Source organism: Tachyglossus aculeatus, chromosome 16 (genome assembly GCF_015852505.1).
Source record: "Tachyglossus aculeatus isolate mTacAcu1 chromosome 16, mTacAcu1.pri, whole genome shotgun sequence".
Taxonomy (NCBI): Eukaryota; Metazoa; Chordata; class Mammalia; order Monotremata; family Tachyglossidae; genus Tachyglossus; species Tachyglossus aculeatus.
This window is the reverse complement of record NC_052081.1, coordinates 38,524,985-38,545,785: the sequence shown is the minus strand read 5'-3', so window position 1 is coordinate 38,545,785 and position 20,801 is coordinate 38,524,985. Positions and strand designations below refer to the sequence as shown.

The following is a 20,801-nucleotide window of genomic DNA, read 5'->3' as shown; positions in this document are numbered from 1 at the left end:
TTCTGACACCTGTCTACGTGTTTTGTTTTGTTGTCTGTCTCCCCCTTCTAGACTGTGGGCCCGTTGTTGGGTAGGGACCGTCCCTATATGTTGCCGACTTGTACTTCCTAAGCGCTTAGTACAGTGCTCTGCACACAGTAAGCGCTCAATGAATGAAAGAGTGAAAGAATGCTGGCATAGACCCCTCGACGGGTAGGCAAACTCGCAGCAAACTTCACCAAACTAAAGTTATTTACCCCACCCCGCCCAAGTTTTTTTCCTCTCTTTTCTTTTTGTTTTCATCCTTCTTTGGACCCCCTCGCTGGGTAAAAACAAAGTCCCTCTCCTGACCACCGAAGAAAATGTTAAATCCCAAACACCAGGAGAAGGGATTGGGTTTGGCAAGTGTCACCGTGGGCTCCCTTTATCTCCGCCCCCTCGCCCTCCCCCCCCTTCCTAATTAAACGATCCGCGTTATCATTAAGACGAAGGAGGATTTGTTCGCTCTGCTTTGAGCAGCCGAGCGCCACCGGCTCTCCCGGACGGGCATCCGCCGTCCGTTGCGGCCTCGGGATCGCCGGTCCACCTCACTCTCGGGGCCGGAGGCTCTCGCCCGTTCTCGCCCCGGACGCCTCGGCTGCAGAGGCGGGGTGGTGGCGACCAAGACTTCAACCTCGGCTAGCTGGGCCCGAGCTGACCGCTGCTAAGTCAGGGGGGCCCTTGTCCACCCGTAGACTCTCTCCTCCTTTTGTTTCCTCTCGTTTTCCTACTTTTCGGTGCCATTCCCGGCCCCCTCTCGGCCCTCTCCCTCTCTTTTCCTCGTTTAAAAAAAAAAACAAATCTCTCCATCCCTCTCCGTCTTCTTTCCGTTTTCCGTCTCTTTGTCTCTACCGTCTCTCCGTGTCTCTCTGTGTCTCCCTCCCTCTGCCTCTTTCTCTTGTTTGTTTGTTCCGACGCCTGGACACTGATTGCGGTTTATGAAGTTCTAACTGGTTTTCTGTCAGGGAGATCTTTCTCGCTGCTGCCCAGCCTGGCGTGACGGATTAAACATCAACTAGTTAAATAAAAATTAATATCAACTGCCTCCTAACTTCTAATGTCATGTTGTTTATAACTAATGAACTGATTAGGGGATAAACACATCAGGCAGACATTTCTGCTTCCCTGCTCTTTCTCGAGATTTTTCCGATCGGAAGTAAATCCCTCAGCGGCCGCTTTACCCCAGCACGTTCCTTTGGGGGGCTTCTACGGGGGCGAGGGGCGTCTCTGAGGACGCAAGAGGAGGCTCGCTTTCCCCCCTCCCCAATTTAAATTCTTTCTCTGGGCGTGACCTGACCTCCCTTGCTTCTTCCTTCCTCTCGCCCTCCCTCCCTGCCTCCCGCGACCCGGTTTAATTATTATCACGAAGAGCTGGGAGTTTTGCCTTTTCCCAATCCTGTTTTGCTGCTTGATCCAATCCACGATTCCTTCTCTCTTTGAAACACCGCAGAGGAGGCGATTCGGAGGGAGCAGGGAGCGAGATTAAGAAGGTCAAAAGGAGGAATCCGTGCCTTCAATCTTCCCTTCTGTCCGAGTCCTGGCTAATAGAGGAAACGAAAATTGTTTTCTAAACTTTTTAATATCTTTCTCTTTCTCGCTCTGGGATAGAATTAATGTTTTAATATGATTTACGAAGAGGAGGAAAAGGAGCGAATCATTTAAAACAGTTTGAAATAAAATACTCAATCCCACCCACCCTCCTACAGAGCTGTCTGCCTCTGACGACCGCCTTCATCTCCACCTTTCCCTAAGAATTCTTTAACCAAATAACCAGCATAATAATGACAACAATAACCCACGGGTAATAATAATAACAGCAGTGCGCTGTGTGCCGATTTTAATTTTTTTATTTTTTCAGTCTCCACACCTAAACTCTGTTTGCCCAGGACCTTCGGGTCTGACAAGACAATAACAAGAGGGAAAAAAAGCTTTTAAACCAATTTAGCAACGCATAAATGTAATTTTAATGAAGAATCAATAGGATAACGGATCATTTTTCTTGGGACTCCTTGGAGAAGCTGAGAGAGACTTTCAATCAATGGGAGCGAGGGGACTAGAATGAAAAGAAAGTGTGGGGGCAAAGCATGGGGGCGACAGAGACAACTGCAGGTAGACAATGAAGAGATAAAGAGACATATAGAGACGCTGTGAGAGAGAGAAAAAAAACCTCCGGGACAGAATGTGGGGCTCTGAACGTGTGGATACTTTCCCATTTCCTCGGATTCTGTGGTCCGCCAGACGGCGGACCAGTGTGTGTGAGTTGGGTGTTGGTGGGCGTGAGTGTGAGTTTGTGGTAGTTTGGTCCGAAGGGTCACAAGCTTTGAAAACATGTGTCCCCTATCCAGGCTCTGAGCTCTCAGAAGGGATCGGCGGCGGTATTGTTCACTCCTTCAAGGGTTTGGAGCTGCGGATGTATGCAATCGTCTCATCTTTCTTGTTGAAAATGAAAAATTTAAGATTATTTCATCTCTTGATCTTACAAATATTGGCGCAATAGCAATGTTCCCCAAATATCCTAAATGTTAAAAATTTCGGTCGAAGTGTTGAAGTAAAAAATTTCAACCTGCAAAACTCAAATCAGCGATGTCTCCTTACATTCCCGGGGTCCTCTGCTCCCCGGCTCGGGGTTTCTCCCTTTTATCCCGGGTGTCCTACTGCACACTTCAGGAGTCCCTCCCCTCCAAAACCCGAAGTCTTCCCCGTTCACTTCGGTGTCTCCCCCTCCAAGCCGGGGTTCCCCAAAGCACACCCCGAGAATCTCCCCCTCCCATTTGTGGAGCTCTCCATTCTCACACTAGCCAAGATCTCTTCCCTCCGTCCCGGGAGTTTCCCCTCCCCTGGAGTCTCCCCTATCCCATCCCAGGGTTTCTTCCTTCCTAGCTGTGATTTTCCTCTTCTGACATTAACACCCCCCCGCCGCAACACACACACACACACACACACACACACGGAGTTTTCCCTCCTCTTAGCCGAGGTTTCTCCCCTCCAAGTCCTCTCACTCTCTCACTTCTTGCGCCCCCTTTCCCCCTTAAACTCCAGGGTCTTCTTCCCTCGCACACCCCCCATTGCCCCTTCTCCACCACTCCCTCCCGCTCCCAAATGGGAAGTGTCAGGCCCACAATTTTTTTCTCGTTTGTGCTATTTCCGGTAAGTCCCCCACCGCCTCCGGAGTTGTTTAGGGGGATGGAGGGACGGGAGGAGATTTTGGGAGGCGGGGTCTTGAGGAGGTGTGGGTGTGGGGGTGTGTGAGTGTGTATGCGCTTGTCTTTGCTGGGTTGTAGAGGCAGGAAGGTGAAAGGGAGAAAAGAGAGGAGTTTTTTCCCGGCGGGGTGGAGAGGGCCCTGAGGCGGTGACTGAATTTTGGTGGAAGTCACATCCGTCAGGGATTCCAGGATCCCTTCAGAAGGGAACGGCAGAAATTGGTTCTTGAATGTTCATGGATCCGTTTCCAGTTTCCCCCTGTACCCCCAGTCCCCTACCTCCATGATGAGAGGGGCAGGGTTTGTGAAGGAGTAACCGAAATTGGCCGAGTTTATAAGTGTTCGTGAACCTGAGCTGTCAGTGTATCAGAGGGTTGTTGCATTACTGAATGTGAATGAAGTGTAGGAAAGGGTGTTCATATGTGAGCTCACATGTGTGACTATCTCAGTGTATGCAGGTTTATGTGGCTGAGACTGTAGGTGGATGCAATGTGAGTGTTTCAGGACATTTGTGTTTGAAAGTGTGGCTGTATGCCTATGTATGTGTTTCAGAATGATAATCTATTTCTCTATGTGTCAAAGTGGATGTAAATTGAGTTTTTGTGTCTCTGGATATGTGGGGAAGTGTATCATTGTGCGTAGGTCTAAGACTAGTAGTTATAACATTTATTATTTTTAATAATAATAATTTTGGTGTTTGTTAAGCGCTTACTATGTGCAAAGCATTGTTCTAAGCGCTGGGAAGGATACAAGGTGATTAGGTTGTCCCATGTGGTGCTCACAATCTTAATCCCCATTTTACAGATAAGCTAACTGAGGCGCAGAGAAGTGAAGTGATTTGCCCAAAGTCACACAGCTGACAAGAGGCGGAGCCGGGATTTGAACCCATGACCTCTGACTCTAAAGCCCAGGCTCTTTCCACTGAGCCACGCTGCCGACACGGCAGGAGACCCTGTATTAAGTACTGGGGAGAGATACTGGAACAATGATTCAAACACAGCCCTGGGCACACAATATAGAGTCAGCTGTGAGTGTGCATAGCAACTGAAAATATAAGTGAATGAGAGATTTTTATCTGGTGTGTGTGTGTGTGTGTGTATGTGTGTGTATGTGTGTGTGTGTGTCTATGCAGGAGTCCAGACAAGTCTTGGCATGTTTTTGAGAGACGGATTAGTAGGGAGTAAAAATGACTAGGTTTTCATTTCAGGAGGTGAGTGTGTGGAAGTATATTTACAAGTGTGCCCTCCATTTGTCAGAGTTGGACTCTCCCATATTTTGTAGGGTGTTTAAATTCAGATCCTCGAGGTTATATGGGACCAATATATTGTAAAGTAGGCCAGAATAGTAGCTAATTGTGTTTGCTTTAGGTAGTCCCTCAGGTCCGAGTTTCTCCATCATTTAAAATATACAGTGAGATATAATATCAGTAATATTTCACTAAATGAAATTGGGCTCTGTGTTATGAATGTTGTTTGCCATATATGTTGGAAAGAGTAGGTCTCACTTTTGGTGGTGCAAGGCGGAGGAAACTGGTAGCCGGTAGTGTTTTGGGGAAGATGGGATGGTTGAGAAGGGAATTCTTATTGTTTCTTTCTCGATCAATCAGTAGTCAATCAATCAAATGAATTTATTGAACGCTTACTGTGCTCTCCTTCCCTCTTCAACCTCCTATTAAATTTTCAACCCCATTTTATAAAGGGAGTCAGGGATTTTTTTCCTCTTCTTTTTTAATTAAAAAAAACTCTAGAGAGTGTGAGCGTTTATGCGTGGATATCTGTGTGAGTGAATGCACGCATATGTGCTTACATGGATGTGATGGATGATGGGCAAAAGTGTTTATGGCGGAGAATGCTTGTATGTGTGTGCAAAGCCTCATTCTTTGGCTGAAACAGCCTTGAAGGATACAGCTATCTCTCAGGTTGTAGCCGTGCATCACGGAGTCAGTGTGACTGTATTGGTGCCTCTGTGTGTGTCCCTGTGTGTGTGTTGGGGGGGAGGGCTGTGCATCTCTATGAGTGTGTGTGTGGCTGTCTCCTTGTGGTGTTGAGAGAAAGAGAGAGAGAAAGCGTTTGCTCTGGTTATCTGAGCCGGTTAGTTTTGGGTGGTTGCTCCCAGATCTCCGCGAGCCGGCGGGGGGAGGCGAGACGCCCACTCGGGAAGGGGGGGGGGGGGGAGAGAGAGAGAGAGAGAGAGAGAGAGAGAGAGCAGAAGGCCGGATTGAGCCGCCTCGGAACCAGGACCGAGCGGCCGAGGAAGATGGCACAGGACGCTGGACGAGCAGGTAAGGAGTCGGGGCTGGGGACCGCTGGAGAGAGGATCCCGGCCCCCAGGGGGTGGAACAAGATCTGGGCCCCGCCGCTGCTCCCTAATTCTGGCCGTTTTCCCGTCTTTCCTCTCGGAGCGCCCGACGGGAGCTCTGAGAATCTCTCAGTCGGGACAAGGGGAGGGGGAGAGGGAGAGGACCCCCGGGAGGGCCTGGGGGAAGCCGAGAAGGTGGGTGGACGGCCTCTGTTCTGTGTGGAGGGGCTGCGGGGCAGAGGGCAGAGGGGAAGGATGGCCGAGGCTCCTGTCGCCGTCCCGGGGGTTGCCCGCAGCCGGAGGCTCGGTCGCGGTCCCCTTTGCCTGCTATTCGTCCCGCTTCGCGCCTCTTCCCGTGACTCCGGCAAAGCTGCCACCGCGAACTTTTCTTCGAAGCAGTGTGAGTTTCTCAAGTTCCACTGGTCCCCGGGGAACCCTGCCTTCTTTCCTCTCTCGTCTTTTCCGTGTCTCCTTCTCCTTCCATCACCCCACCCTTCCCCTTTTTATTTTTTTTGGTTTCGTTTGTCTTAACACTTTCGATAGGTTAATGGGCTCCAGCAAACTTGGGGGAACTGGGGAGTGTGTTGCGGGGGGGAGGGAAGTGGGAACGTGGCGGTGAGTTAGCGTGGCTGTGTACGTGTTTGTGTGTGAAGGCGGGGGGCGGGGGGGTGTTGTGTGGGCCTGGGGCCCCTACATGCTGAGGTGCGTTATGTGGCTGCGTGTACTGTGGGAGTGTCCGGTCTGTGTAGCTGACCACGAGTGGGCTGAGCCAGGGGCGGGGCGGGAGCGGGGCGTAGTGCTTGGGGACTCTGGGGCCAGAAAGAAGGTGAGAGAGAGAGGAGAGGTGAAAGAAGGAAGGATGGAGGGAGGGAGCTAGAGAGAGAGGAGAGAGGACGGGTATTCTGAGAGTTGTGGTTTCAGGGCAATAGAGAGACAAGTCCAGCCGTGGACGTTCGCCTAGGCCCTGCTCTCCCTCCCCGGACCCCGTTCCCCGGACCCCCCTCCCCGCCCTCGGATTTGCGCTTTGTTTGAAGTGATCTGCTGCTGAATCCTGCTGGAACTCGGCGTCCCGGGCCTAGATCTGGGAGATGACGGGGTGGGGCTTAGGGGAGCCCTGCGAAGCCGCCCGGAGTCCCGGCCAGAAATCAGGAGATCATCCTCTCCCAAGCCCTTAGTACGATGCCCCGCACACAGAAAGCGCCCCCAAATCACCTCTGATCGAATGATCGATTGATTAAGAGAGATCACAGCCTGAGTGGCTCCCCTCACCCCTTCGGCTCCTGCTTTTTTCGTCTTCGATTCTCTGTATCCTACCGCAGGGAGCTCCGAGCCTCACTTCTCCCTACAACAAAACGTCCCCCATTCGGAAATGAAGCCCCCTCCTCTCCCGCCCCCACGAGTGGCGAACGGGAGAGTTGAGACTCGACTCCCGGACTTCCGAGCTCGGGCGACTCCCTGCGCCCTCCCGGGCTTTTCGGGATCTGGGGAACCCTCTCCTGTGCGCCAGGAGTTTTAGCAGGGAGATCAATAGCAAACAGTTGTAATGATCTAATTAATTATGGCAAAATTAAAGGCGAGTAGAAAATCAATCTCTGATCGTGTTGAAGACGGAATTAAATTGATAGTCCATCTGTGTACCTCCTAGACCGTATAAATATGCAACCCAAGGACAGAGCTAATGGGTTTGGAATTCTTGGGAATGTCTCTCTCTCTCTCTCTCTCTCTCTCTCTCTCTCTCTCTCTCGCTCTCCTTCCCTACTCCCTCCTCTCCTTCCTCCCGGTCTCCGTTTCGGTCTCTCCTCCCTCTTCGTCTTCACCTCTTTCCCCCATCCTCTCCTCTCTCCGTTCCTCCTCCTTCTGTCCCGTTTCCAAGCAGTTCGGCTCCCTCATAGCCCGGGCCGCAGATCTCCTGGGTTTCTTCTTCCCTTCTCGCTGGAAACGAACCGACCCAGTCCAGACCCCCTCAAAGAGCCCCCACTCCGCCCCTTTGGGGTCAACTTTTTTCAGCAGGCTTCCCCCCACCCCGGGTCCCCACCCGTGTGGTGTGTCTGTGAGAGGGGGTCGGCGTGGGTGTGGGGAACTCAGAACTAATTCAGGGGCCGGGTCGGCCAGCTAGCGGGCCCGGGGGGCGAGTGGCTACTTCAGCTCCGTTCGGCCGGACCAGGCAGTGTCTGGGGCCCTAGGGGCCTAGGACCCCGCCGGCCAGCTACCTCCTCCCCGAGTGGTTTAGGGGCTTTGTCGTCCTTCTCCTCCTGAAGTTTCTCGGAGGCTCCGCCGGGCTCCCGGGCCGCAGAGAGCAGCAGGCCGGGTCAGCGAAGGACCGGGCGGCCGTCAACGCCCCTGCCCCCCGCCCCCGGGGTGCAGACCCCTCCCCTACGCCCCCTCCTTCTCTCCCTCCGCCCCCCGCCCGCGCCTACCTGCTCCTGCCCCCCGCTCGGCCGGCCAGCCGGCTCCCGGACCTCTGTAGACTTGGAGGAGACGGGAGCGGGGGCGGGAGGGGGAATGCGGGAGCCGGGGAAGCCCGCCCCTCCCCGCACAGCACCGCGCTCCCCGCCGCCGCCGCCCGCCCGCCCTCGGCGGTGGGGAAGGCAGAGACGGGGAGAAGGGTCGGGGTTAAAACGGAGAAGGAGCCAGCTTCCCTCCTCGGCCGGCCGGCGGGGGACGGGAGCCGGGCTAGTCCTGCGGCCGGGCGGGGGGCCGGGCGGACCCCTCGGTTGGGCCCCGCGTCCACCTTCGGCGGAGCGGGTGCGTTGCGACAAAGATACACGCAAGCCAACGCCGCTCGGCTGAGCCCCGGCGCTGCTGTCCAAGAAGGGTTTCCGAAAGACGCGGGATTCATTTTGCGTCTCCCTGAGCTCGGCGCAAACCTCAGTGAAAGGAGGGAGAGACGAGGTGGGGTGTCGTGGGGGAGTGGGGGAGATCCTGCTTCGCCAATCGCAGGCTCCGGCCCCCTCTGCTCTCTCTCCCATAATCATCGAAGATTGTAATATTTATTATTCGGTATTTATTCTACTCCCCTCCCTCTCCTCTCTTCCCCTCCCTTTCCGTTCTCTCCCTTTCTTTCCCCCCTCCCCTTCGTCCCTTGTCCCTCGCCCTGTTTTTCGGTCCCTTCTTCTTCTCCCTCTTCCTTTCTCTCCCCTCCCCGCTTTGCTCCCCCTTCTTCTGTCCCCTCCCTTCCCCTCCCGCTCTCCCTCCCCCTCCTTCTCCCCTCCTGTTCCGTCTCTCTTTCTTCCTCTTCTCCTCAAACCTGACTAGGAGCTGCCGTGGCTGGGTTCCTTGGACTCTGAAAGGAGAGAAGGAGAAGGAGGAAAAGTAGGAGAGGCGAGGAGAAGGAAGAGGAGGAGGACGAGGCATAGGCCCCCTAGCCCCGTGGCCCTTGCCCCGCCTCCCCCCTCCCCAGGCCTGTGGCCTCACCTTTGGCCTGGTTATTAATTGATTTATGGACCAAAAGGAGTAGTGACCGCCGCCGCCTATGTAAATGGCAGCTTTTCTGCTCCCTCTTACTTTCCAGGGAGAGAAGAGAGATGTGCCTTCTCTTAGTCCCCACCCCGGGTCGCCTCGCGTTTCTTAACCCACTCCCACCTCCGCACAGAGACCCGGACGGACACAGACACGCCGCATTCAGCCCTAATTTAATTAGAAATGGAAAAGCGCTTCGGCTCCGCTTCCGTCCGTTTCTGCCATGGGTCTTAGCCCTGGGGATAGATCTTTCCGCCGCGCCTCCCGAAAACTTGCCTGGGGTCCCGGGGGCCGAGGCGGCCGGCTGCTCCGAGATACGATCCGCATCTTTCCTCTTCTAGGCAAAACCGAGAGTTGGGAATCAGGCCGGTGAGGGGGGTTGCGGAAGAACCTTCATTTTTTGGCCAAGAATGAGTCGGCCAAAGAGCGGTCCCTACCTGGCCCGGGCGGAATTCGTTTTTGATCTTTTTGTTTCAACTGTGCGTCTGGGGCAAGATTCGAATTTAGAAGAGCGCAGGGCAGGGCCGGCACGCAGGGGGGCTCAGCCTCCCCCCGCCCCCTCCCCTCACCCCTACCCCCACTTCTTCGGGCAGTATCCCAAAGACACCACCCCGCCACTTCCAACACAACACCACACTCGGGGCTCCAACGCCAACGAGCGCACGCCACCAACCAGAAACCCCACGACAAAACAGGAGCACACGCACGCAAAACAACGCACACCCAGCATCACTGATAGACATCACACAAAGCAACCGCCCAGGCTAACAACAGCCACACGCGCGCATACAGTCACACACTCGAGCTGTGACGTTCGATGGCAACCTCAGGAGATAGGCAAAGAGGTAAAAGGAGGGGCAAATGGCTAAAGGCGCCAGGGGTTTCCCCCTTCTCTTCAGCGTTCATTCGTTCTCTCTTTTTCTTTCCTTGTGTCTCTGTGCCTTTGTCTACGTCCTTCTCTTTCTTTGGCTCGGTTTCTCTCTGTCCTTCTTCCTCCGCCCTCCCACCCTTCTCCCTCCTTTATTCCAACTTCTTCGGGAGGCAGAGCTGCTGGGAAAGAGGAGGGGTCGGGGAAGGAGAAGGAAGACGTGGTACCTGCTCTCCCAGCTCACGGAGAAAACTCTTGTCCAGCTGACTTCCTCTTATCAACTACCTCGCTCTCTCCCCCTCGCTCCTTCTCTCCCCGTGTTCACCTTCTTGCTTTTGTTCTTCCCCTTCCTCTTCTTCCCCTTTGAACCTGTCCACATGACTCTTTTCTCGCCTTCTGTTGTTCAAACTCCCTTTCCAGCTCTCTCGCTCTCCTTCTCCCTCCTCTTCGGGCCAGTGGGCTTCGGTCCGAGTCCGCGACGTCCCCGCTCTCCCCTCCCCCGCTTCCCCACGTGGAGCTCCGGGCCGAAGGCTGGGGTGGACAGAGGGGACAGTTAATCATTACATCTCCACAAACATCCCCAGTCGTCGCGACTCCCTGAGCCCCTGTCTCTCCCGACAGGAAAAGTTTCCAGGGTGGACTGAGAGCTGGGCCCAGATTGGGAGACTCTCCCAATCCTTTCTCCCGTTCCTCCCTATCCCCTTTCTCCTCTTCGTGTCCCGCTCCGTCCACCCCCCTCCTCCCGGCCTTTTCGCGGCCGCTCCCGGCGCCGCCTCACCTGAACTCACCTGAGCCGCCATCCTTGAGGCGGATTGGGCTGTCGGCCCTTTGGGAGAGCCCCTTCTTTTGTTTGGAGGTATCCCAGAACGAGGTGGGGCTGGACAGAAACGGAAGGGCCGGAGGGCTGGGATCCTCTCCCCAACCCTCCTCATCCTCCCCCCGCCCGCCCTCCTTCCCACCCCCGCCCCCACCAAATGACCATCACCAGACGCGAACACTGGGCTGAATGACCCTGGAAGGGTCCAACGCCAAGGGCCACAATTAACCCGGCTTCTGAGAGGGCGGGGGGCGGGGGAGGACGGCGGGAGGGGAGAGGAGATGGGAGACGGGAGGGTGGAGAAGGGGGGGGGGCGGCGTGATTGAATAATTCCCGGGCACCTGCGCTCTATGGGGGAGGGGGCAGACCTAGAGAGAATCCAGAACAAGAAATCGGAAGAGAGGACGAGGATAGGAGGAAAGAGAGAAAAGAAAATCGGGACTGGGGAAATGAGACGAGAGGGTGGGAAGAAGGAAGTTGCTGGGAAATATATGAGGATCCCGGTTAACTCCTCCTTACCGCCCGGGAGCATTCCAGGAACTTCCCCCATCCTCCCCGAGGCATCCCCCCCGCTCCCGTCCATGTCCAAGATTGCGGGCCCAAAAAATCCTGACGGTCAGAAAATTCTGGTCGTTGCGTGACCTCGGGCCTGCTCTGGCCTGCCCCACCTCCGGAGCGGTATAGTGACCGCGACCGTCCAGCTCCAGGCAGCAGCTCCCTGGCTGGGCCTACCACCTCCCAACTGTCCGAGAGCTGCCCGGGAGCTGCCCGAGAGCTCAGAGCACGGGGTACACGGCCACAGGGTGCTCGGTCTGCTACTTCATCTGCCCAGGAGCAAAGCCCTGTGGCCCCGGTGGGAGTGCAAGAATCAGCCCGTGGGTGGGTCTATGAGGGAGTAGGTGGGATCTAGGTGTGTGTGTGTGTGTGTGTGTGTGTTTGTAGAGGAGGCCCATGCGCGCACACGGGTGGGAGTGAATGGGTGTGCGTGAGTTTGGACAGGGCACGCGTGACAGTGGGGCTACTTCTTGCCTCTCAGGTCCCGGAGGGCTCACTTGTCCCCTCGTCTAGCGAAGGACGGGGGGATCCCGGTGGGCTTTGGCTGCTACCGACCCACGCCAGCCCCAGAGCCGCCCCCCGCGCCCTCGGTTCGCGGCCCCGCGCAAGGTGCCAGCTGCACAGGCCGCCCTCTAGCTCCGTGCCCGCCGTCCTTGAGCGCGCTCGGGGCCTGGGCCCAGTTCGGCCCGGCCCAGACCGGCACGAGGGCCGCAGCCCGCCCGGGCCCGTGCCGCTGAGAGGCCGCTTTGTTGGCCAAGTGGCTCCCATTGTGGCCGTTCCTCAAGGAGGGCCCGGCGGGTGGCGCCGCGGGGCCGAGGCCTCTTGTGAAGGGGAGCGCGGGGTTAAAGGCGGGGGTAGGATAAAGGGCCGCGCACGTGCGCCGCCAGGCCCGGCCCGGGCCCACAGCAGCGAGCGAGGGCGAGCGAGGGGCGAGCCAGGGGCGAGCGAGGGCGAGCCAGGGGCGAGGAGGGCGGAGGGCAGGGGAGGGGGGCGGGCGGGCGGGCGGGCAGAAGGACGGGCCTCCCCCGGCCTCGCGCCGGGAACTCAAATATTGGGCACAAAAGGAGGAAGAGGCTAGAGGGAGCGCGAGGGAGGGAGCGAGGGAAGCAGAAATTAGGGGGTCTTAGATGAAAAAAAAACCAACCCACAAAGTCGCTTTAGGGGGAATGTGCTGTGGAGTGTGAAATTGCAGCCCATGGTGCTCCATATTGTACCAGAAGCTCTTCCAAAAAACCCATCCTCCAACGTGACCAGAGGGCTGGGGAGGGGGAGAGGTGGGGGGAGAGAAGAGCAGGCAGAGAAGGGCGGGGGGGGGGGGGGGAGACGGAATAGGAGAGGGAAAGCGGCCCTGGGCTGACACGGGGAGGGTCGGGAGGGTGGGCAGCGAGTGTTTGGGTGTGTGTAAAGCAGTGTCTTTCCAATAGCACACGCGCGTGCTAGGCAGCCTGTGTGTAGCCCGGTGTGTGTGCCTGTGTCTGCGCTGGTGTGCTTGTGTGGTGGTCAGTTGTGTGAGGCCGTACCCTGTTTGTGGGTGTGCCTGCATATTTCTTTATGTATATGTATGTATGTATGTGTATGTTTGCGCGTGCGCGCGTACCCGAGGGGCTGTCTCTAAGTGGGCGCTCTTATCTTTTTCTCAACTAACTTTTTTTATATTTTCGGAATCCTTCCCCTTTTGCGAGCTAGGTAGAGAAGAGACCCGCGCGCTAGGTCCCCGGCTCTTTCTCTGTCGCGACCTCCGTCCCTATTTCCCTTCTCTTCTCTTTCCCTTTCTCCTCCTTTCTCTCTCTCCTTTTTTTCCCCCTTGGACGAGGATTTTTTTTCCCTCCCCTTGGATCTAAACAGCTTTTTCTGAACTTTAATGCGTTTAATTTGGTCCGCGCTGTGGGGAGCATTTCCTGGGGAGATACATTTAATTTCGGATTCTCTAATCCCCTCCCCCCCAGATCCCCAGCCCTGGTTCCCCTTGCGGCTCTCCGGGAGGCGGAAAGAAAGAGGAGGGGGCGGTGCGGATGGGGCGGGGGGCAGGGAGGACGGGGGAGAGATTCGCTTACATTGTGTAGGGGACTTAGTTGCGCGATCAGGCCAGATTCCCCCACCGACCCGAACACTTTCAGCCTCCAGAGGGATGCATCTCCCACGACCCCTCCATGGACCCGAGGCGCTGGGACTGTATTTGAGAAAGTCGGAGTAACCTTCCAATACCCACTCCCCCGCCCCAACGACCTGGTCCTCTCCAGAGTTTGCTGTGCTCCCCTCCACACACACATTTTTCTCCTTCCTCTCCCCCCACAAACTCTCTCGTCCTTAAGGCTCGGAAAAATGGTCAGAGCAGTGGGCTAGAAGTCCAGGCGCGTTCGGGCCAGCCAAGGGGCTCTGGACCAGACTGGACGAGAGGAGAGAAGGGCAGGGGTCGATGCTCCTGGCCTCACACAAGCATCCGGATCCGTGGGCTAAGGTGCCGGGATCCTTTTCCACGAGAGCTCTCAGGCAGCGCGCAAACACGAGGGCGAAGGTGAGGGGAGGCGACAAGGCGGCTGTATTGTATGTGAGTTCGCACAAACCGGCACCGCTGGATTTGGCTCAAGTGGACAAACATCAAATGGATCAGGTATCCTTGCACAAACGCATAGGTTGAACACACCTGCGTTCGTCCTTGTTCAGTACATTTCATGCACCCTCATCGAAACCCACACGCTCGCACACTCAAGCGCACAAGCACGTACATGCTCACACAGAGTTGGTACTTGGGCCAAGCTGAGAGAGCCCAACCAGGTTGAGGGGTTACGGGGTGGGATGCTCCGGGGGAGAGAAGGGGGACGAGGTGCAAAGGAGATGAAGGGGACCCCATCCACCAAAAGCACGACCTGAGAGGACGGGGCGAGGGGAAGGAGAAAGAGCCGAGATCCACAAGGAAGATTTATTGGGCAGATCAGATGCAGAGAGGCGGATAATGAACCAAATCCCGAGATCGGTATCAGCGCAACTCCCCAAAAGTTTATTTTCCTTTAAATTTCCGCAGGGAGGCCGGCGCCCTTTTTGAAGTGTAAATGGCCCTAGGTTGGGGGGTGGAGGGCTCGCTTTGAAAACACCAGAGAGAAAAGGTTCATTTAGAGGCGGTCGGGAAAAGCAACCAACCCTGACAGGTCGGAGCCCAGGCTGTGTTTGGGGTTGGGCTGTTCTCCCCCCCTTTTTTCCCCCTTTGCCTTTTCTTCCCCTACAACTAGGCTGAAAAGAGAAAGAAGAAAGAAGGCAGGAGAGGAGAGGAGAGAGGAGGAGAGGGCTGCTACCCGGGAGGGGTCCTTTCTGCTTGGGAAGGGCAGAGCCAATCCAAACTGGGTCCAGAATCATTATGGGTATTTTCCTGTTTGATTTTCTAGACTAGTGGAATCAGTCCAGGGCCCGGGAGTTTCGGAGAAAGCAGCATTGTCCAGAAAGCTGACTGATTTGGTTGGGAATGGGGGGGGGGGGGGGACGTGGGAGGAGGAGGGGAGGTGCAATACAGGTTAGGGAGAGGGAAGGAGGAAGCAATGAGGAGAGACCCAGACAGGGAGTGTGTGTTTGTGTCAAGTATGTCTGGTTGGCGGGATACGAGCATTCTATAGTTGTGTGTGAGACTGGTGTGTTTCAGTAGATGTCTGGGGTATGGGGGTGGAGTGTGAATAGGAGAGTGTGTGTGTGTTTCTGTGTGTGTGTGTTTGCGTGGGTCCACATATGCGTGCCTAGATGAGTATTATGTGTTGTATTTATACCTGCATGTGTATGATTGATGTGTGTACAAATCACGTGAGCATATATTGTCACTTGTGCCTCTGATAATATATTCGCGAATCTGTCTAGTGGTGTACCCATGGGTAAGTCTCTGAATGCGAGTTGGTTTTCTCCGGGGGCCGGGCTATTTTTCATTCGTTCATTCGAACGTATTTATTGAGCGCTTACTCTGTGCAGACCACTGGACTAAGCGCTTGGAAAGTACAATGCAGCAATGAAGAGAGACAGTCCCTGCCCACGACGGGCTTACAATCTAGCGGGGCGGCCTTCGGCGGAGTTGTCCGGAGAGCGGGTGGCCCAGAGAACGAGAGAGAGAGACACAGAGCTCCCTCACTGCCCGGGTTAGAGCGGGGAGAGAAGGGACAGGGATGTCAAAGGGAGGAGAAGAGGGCCAGGATTCGCCCTTCTCTCCAGTGGAAAGCTCCAGCCAAAGCCATCCCGGCTCCCCTCCTCCCTCGCCCTGCCCTACCACGAGAAGCAGCGTGGCTCAGTGGAAAGAGCCTGGGCTTTGGAGTCAGAGGTCATGGGTTCAAATCCCGACTCCGCCACTTGTCAGCTGTGTGACTTTGGGCAAGTCACTTCACTCCTCCGGGCCTCAGTTACCTTTTTTTAAAATAGTATTTGTTAAGCGCTTACTATGTGCAAAGCACTGTTCTAAGCGCTGGGGAGGTTACAAGGTGATCAGGTTGTCCCATGTGGGGCTCACAGTTTCAAACCCCATTTTACAGATGAGGCGACTGAGGCCCAGAGAACTCATCTGTAAAATGGGGATTGAGACTGTGAGCCCCACGTGGGACAACCTGATCACCTTGTATTCTCCCCAGCGCTTAGAACAGTGCTTTGCACACAGTAAGCGCTTAATAAATGCCATTACTATTATTATTATTATCCTGAGCCGAGGGGCTCCGAGCCCCTTCGCCTCCCGCAGGCCGAGATGGGGGTTGGGGTGGGGGGCGGGCAGCTCCCCTCGGTGACTCGAAAACTTGGACTCCGTTTGCCCGGGACCCGGTGGCCACTCGGATCCGAGCCCCAAAGCAAACCGTGGGGCGCCATCTGCAGGCGGTCCTGGGAAAGGGATGGACCCCCAGCCGGCCCCCGAGGGATCGCGGTGGGCCAGGGGGGAAAGTTCCCCTTCCCCTCCGCTCCCGAGCCCGCGGAGACGGAGGCCGGAGGCGGGGGACACCCAAGGGAGGCCTTCCTTTTTTCCCCCCACCTGGACGGAGGGTGGAAGAGGGGGCAGCCCTCTGGGGGAGGGGAGATGAAAGACCGGCTGGGCCCTCCTTCGTGCGCATCGTTCGGCTTGAGAAGGCCGAGACCCACTCCCTCCTCCCCATCACCACCGTGGGGGGAGGAAGCCAGGCCAGTCCGGCCGGGCCTGTTGGGTACAGCGTGGCTTAGTGGAAAGAGCCCGGGCTTGGGAGTCTAATCCCGGCTCCGCCACTTGTCTGCTGCGTGAACTTGAACAAGCCACTTAACTTCTCTGCGCCTCTTTTACCTCATCTGTAGAATGGGGATTAAAACTGTGAGTCCTACATGGGACAACCTGATTACCTTGTAACTACCGCCGCGCTTTGAACAGTGCTGGGCACATAGTAAGCGCTTAACAAATACCACAATTATTATTATTATTGGGAAGGGCTACCTGTCGGCTCGGAGCCGAGCCCGGACAAAAAGGCTGAGAGCGGGGTTCAGGCCTCAGCGTCCCACAGGGTGACAGAGAGCGACCCCTGGGTCACTCGGGGCCTGGAGAAGGGGTGTGTGTGTGTGTGTGTGTGTGTGTGTGTGTGTGTGTGTGTGTGTGTGTAATAGGGGGTGGGGGGCGTCTCTTGGCAGGTTCCAGGGCCGAGAGCAAGGCGGTCCCGGCCCGGCCCCGAATTCCGGCCCCGGCTCCGCATCCCGTCGACGAGACGAGGTGGAAAGAGCCCCGCGCAGCCCCCGCCAGACGCTGCCCTTTCGGAGACCCAGGGAAGGAGGTGGGGGGGGAGGGGGGAGGGAGAGAGAGAGAGTTAAAACATCAGCTGAAGTGCCAAGATGATTTATGAGACGGGGGAAAATATTTCATAAAGATATCCGGGATATTCTGTACTTAACCAGTTCGGAGACAAAGGGGCCGCTCCAGCCTCGAACGAGCGTGGCGGATGCGGGGATGGGGCGGGCCGGCGAGATCGGGAGAGCCGGTGGAGCCTGAGGTCGATCCGATTTTCTCCTCCCGGCTCCCGACAGGCAGGACCCCGGGAGAGGAGAGGCGCCAAGGCCCGCTTTTGCAGGATAGTTCTCTCCAGCCGGAGAGAAATTTTAGTTCCCCGGGTCAAAGCCGCTCCCTGGGCCTCTCTGGTGCTCCCGGACCCCGAAATTTCCAAGGATAAGAGGGAAACGCACCGCCTCATCCCTTCTTTTGACTCTAGCTTTGGTCGGCAGCGGGGCCAGGTCTTCCCCCTCCGAAGGCAGTGGCTCCTGGGCGGATCTGCGCGGAGCGCTCCGGCCCCGCCAGTTGAGCGCTCCCAGAGCAGGATCATCAATAACGATAACAACGCTCCCCGCACGGGCGAGAGGAGGGGGCCCAAGCCCGGCGTCAGCCTGAAACGGGCCTTCGAGGAAAGGGAGGGCGAGGGAATGCCCGGCCAAGAGCCCGCTGGCTTTTCCCCGCGGGGCTCCGATTCGATGCTTGTGAAGCCCCTTCCGTGGGGCAAGGATGGGGGAGAGGGGAGGGAGAGAAAGGGAAAGAGAGATAGAGAGACACCCCCAGAGAGAGAGAGGCGCAGAGTGAGAGACAGGGAGAGACAGAGACGCTGAAAGTGAAAAGAAAGGAACGAAGAGGGTGGAAATGGGGAAGAGGGGCTCTGCCAGTCGAGGCAGGGGGCTGCGGAGGCGGGAAGGGCGAGGGGGAAGGGGGCCGAAACGGCCCACTTTCGGGGAACTGCCCTTCGGGACGTTCGGAATCTGGAGAGGGAAGAATCCAGTGCCAGGGAGAGGAGCGGACGGCGCTCGGCGGCCCCTCCGCCGCTCGCCTGAATATTCATTAGCCCCTTCCTCTCTTTATCCTTATCTAACGTTTATCTTATCGGTGAGTTTCGTCTCTGTAGTTTTAATCCCGGGTCCCCCCTGTCCTCCTCCCTCCCCCGCCCCTGTCTCTCTGTGTCTCTCTGTGTCTCTCTGTGTCTGTCTCTGTATGTGTGTGTCTCTGTGGCTATCTCGCTCCCCTCCCCGCCGTCGGAGTGACAGGCGCGGGGCCCTCCTCGCCCAGGCTCCCGGCTCCGGCGCTGGCGAATCACAGAGTGGTGGAATCTATTGCCTTTGTCTGACAAGTCATCCATCTCCCGGCGCGGGGAGGGGGAGGGGGAGGGGGGTCTGGAGGGGGCTTTGCAGCTTTTAGAGAGACACACACGGAGAGCGGAGGCTCCAGTCTCCGGCCGAGCCTCTTCGCAGCCGCACCCCACCCGGTGACAGCGCTCCCACTCCCGCTCCCGCACCCGAGCCTCCACTGCAGGAGCCCGCTTTGATTCCGGGGGGCGGGGGGCCGGGGTCTCCCTCCCTCCCTCCTTCCCTCCCTCCCTGTCTCTCCCCGCCGGCGCTCGGACACCCCGGGGATTGCTACTTCTCTGCCAACTTCGCCAACTCGCTGGGACTTGAAGCGGCCGCGCTCTGTCTCTCCGGCCGCCGCCGCCGCCTCCTCCGCCTGGATGACCGGGGTCCCGGGGATCTGAGCGTGCGCCCCCCCCCCGCCCCCTCCCCACCCCTCGCCCCCTTCCCCAGCCGCCGCCGCGCCCGCCATGCACCCCCTCTGTCCCCCGGCCGTCCCCCAGACCCGGCGGGGGATCCGCTGACCGGATCCGTCCCGCCCCCGCGACGGCCGGCTCTGCCCTCCGGAAAGTTGCTGCTCCCGCCGGGCTCGGACCGAGGGCAGCTCCCCAGACCCTCCCCCGCCAGAGAGACGCCTCCCCGGCCGTAGCCGTCCCCCCAAAGTCCGGCTCTTCTCCCCACTCCGATCCTCTCCCCTCCCACCCCATCCCCCCCTTTTTTTTCTCAAGTCCTGAAGTTGAGTTTGCGAGGCGACACGGCGGCGGCGGCCGCGCTGCTCCCTCTCCTCTGCCTCCCCATGGATATGCACTGCAAAGCAGACCCTTTCTCCGCGATGCACCGTGAGTACCGGCCCGGCTTCTCAGCCCAGCAATCCCCCGCCCCGACCCTCTTCCATGTCCTCTCTCATCTCTGACGCTTTCCAATCTTCCTTCTTCCCTTTCAGTTTTTCTTCATTTTTTTCTCCTCTTTTCTCTCTCCCCTGTCCCTCCCCCCAGCATATTCTCCCCTATCCTCTATTCCCTCTTCTTCATTTTTCTCTCCTCTCATCTCTCTCCGGCCGTCGTCTTCCTCTTTCTCTCTCAAACCGTCCCTTTCCCCTTTCTGTCCCCCTCCTGTCTCTGTCCCCGCTTTCCGACCCTCATTTCCCTTTCGGCGATGCCCTCCCTGTCAGACCTCTTTCCACCTGCTCGCTCCCGCGGCGGGTCGGTAGACCTCAGCTCCTTTTGCTTCAGCCCGGCTCCCGTTCTCTGAGCCCGGACTGTTGCCCGGTCCCTTCTTCCTCACCCGGCCCCGTCCCCTTTTGCTTTTGCGGCCGATTTAGCGGGTCTCCTTCCTCTCTTCCTCCCGCTGGGGAGTTCCGGACACTAGGGAGAATCTCCTAGAGACCAGGGGCAGCAATGGCAGGGACGGCCGAACCCAAGGAGAAATCGGTCTGCGCGTATCTCGACAGGTCCTTCTCCTACCCGTGCTCCGGCTCTGGGATCCCCCTCTTCCAGCCCGAACCTTCGAGATACATTGCTTTTGATAATCCTCCCTTTTCCTTCATTTTCCATCCCATCTCTCCCCGAGGTGTGTATGTGTGTGGGGGGGTTCTCTTCCCTTCTCATCCTTCACCTTCCCTTCTCTTCACTTCCTTTCCTCTCCTCTCCGTTCCCTGCTCTTGCTTTCCCTTGCCATTCCTCCCCATTCCCCTCTCTTTTTTCCCCTTTCCTTTCCGTTTCCTTATCTTACTTTCCCTTGCCATTTCTTTCCTTCCCTTCTCGCCATTCCTTCCCTTCCCATTCATCCCCTTCCATTTCTTCCCTTCCCTTTCCATTTCTTCCCTTCCCTTGCCATTCTTTCCCTTCTTTCCCTTCCCTCCCCTTCCCTTCCCTCCACTTTCCCTTGATTTCTTTTCTTTTCCTTTCCCTCGTCTTCCCTTCTTTCTCCCGTTCCCGGAGGTGGGAATGGCGTACTAAATCCCCCGCAGGGAGCAGCTCTAAAAACAAAAGGAGTTTCTAAAGGGAACTCCGGGCCGGTATTGAAAAGAGTGGGGGTCCCCTGCCTCTCAACGGGACCGCTTTAGCCGAGTTCCCCTCTCCGACGTCTCCGAGAGACCCCAGACCGGAAAGAGAGAGGCAAAGTCAGGGGCCCGAGAAGGGATGGAAAACGAGAGAGAAAAACAAGCGTGGAAAATGAAAAGGAGAGAAATAAAGACGTAAAAACTGGACCTGAAGGAAACGAAAGAAAATGGAAAGCTAGAGACAAGAGAGAGAAGGAAAATGAAGGAAAAAAACAGGAGAAAAATCACGAAAATTATTGTAAGGAAATTCTCATTTATGTAAACCCGTTTCTGCCCGGTAAACTGCTGAGATTTTCCTTGTGATGCTGTTATCGTTTTTTTTTAATTTTCATTTTTTAAAAGGAAATAGTGTTCCACTAGGAAAACACACCTCGTCAGGAGGCAAATAAATAAGGACGAATTGTAACTTCTCACGGGGGAACTTTTTAGACTCTCTCGGTCCTAATTCTCCGG

At 56.7% G+C, this 20,801-nt stretch overlaps 1 protein-coding gene and 1 pseudogene across 2 annotated transcripts in view; one reads left to right on the top strand and one right to left on the bottom strand.

The window, feature by feature from the left end:
* Window positions 1–2,071: 2,071 nt before the first annotated feature.
* On the bottom strand, window positions 2,072–10,346 carry LOC119938588 (annotated as a pseudogene).
* The window catches only part of PAX2 (paired box 2), a 113,620-nt gene continuing 98,255 nt past the window's right edge, over window positions 5,437–20,801 (top strand). For both annotated transcript variants that reach the window (XM_038758462.1, XM_038758463.1), the window contains exons 1-2: window positions 5,437–5,499; window positions 19,015–19,125. In XM_038758462.1, the coding sequence (XP_038614390.1) occupies window positions 5,475–5,499; window positions 19,015–19,125 (136 nt within the window). In that variant the 5' untranslated portion in view covers window positions 5,437–5,474. The remainder of the gene's footprint in view (window positions 5,500–19,014; window positions 19,126–20,801) is intronic.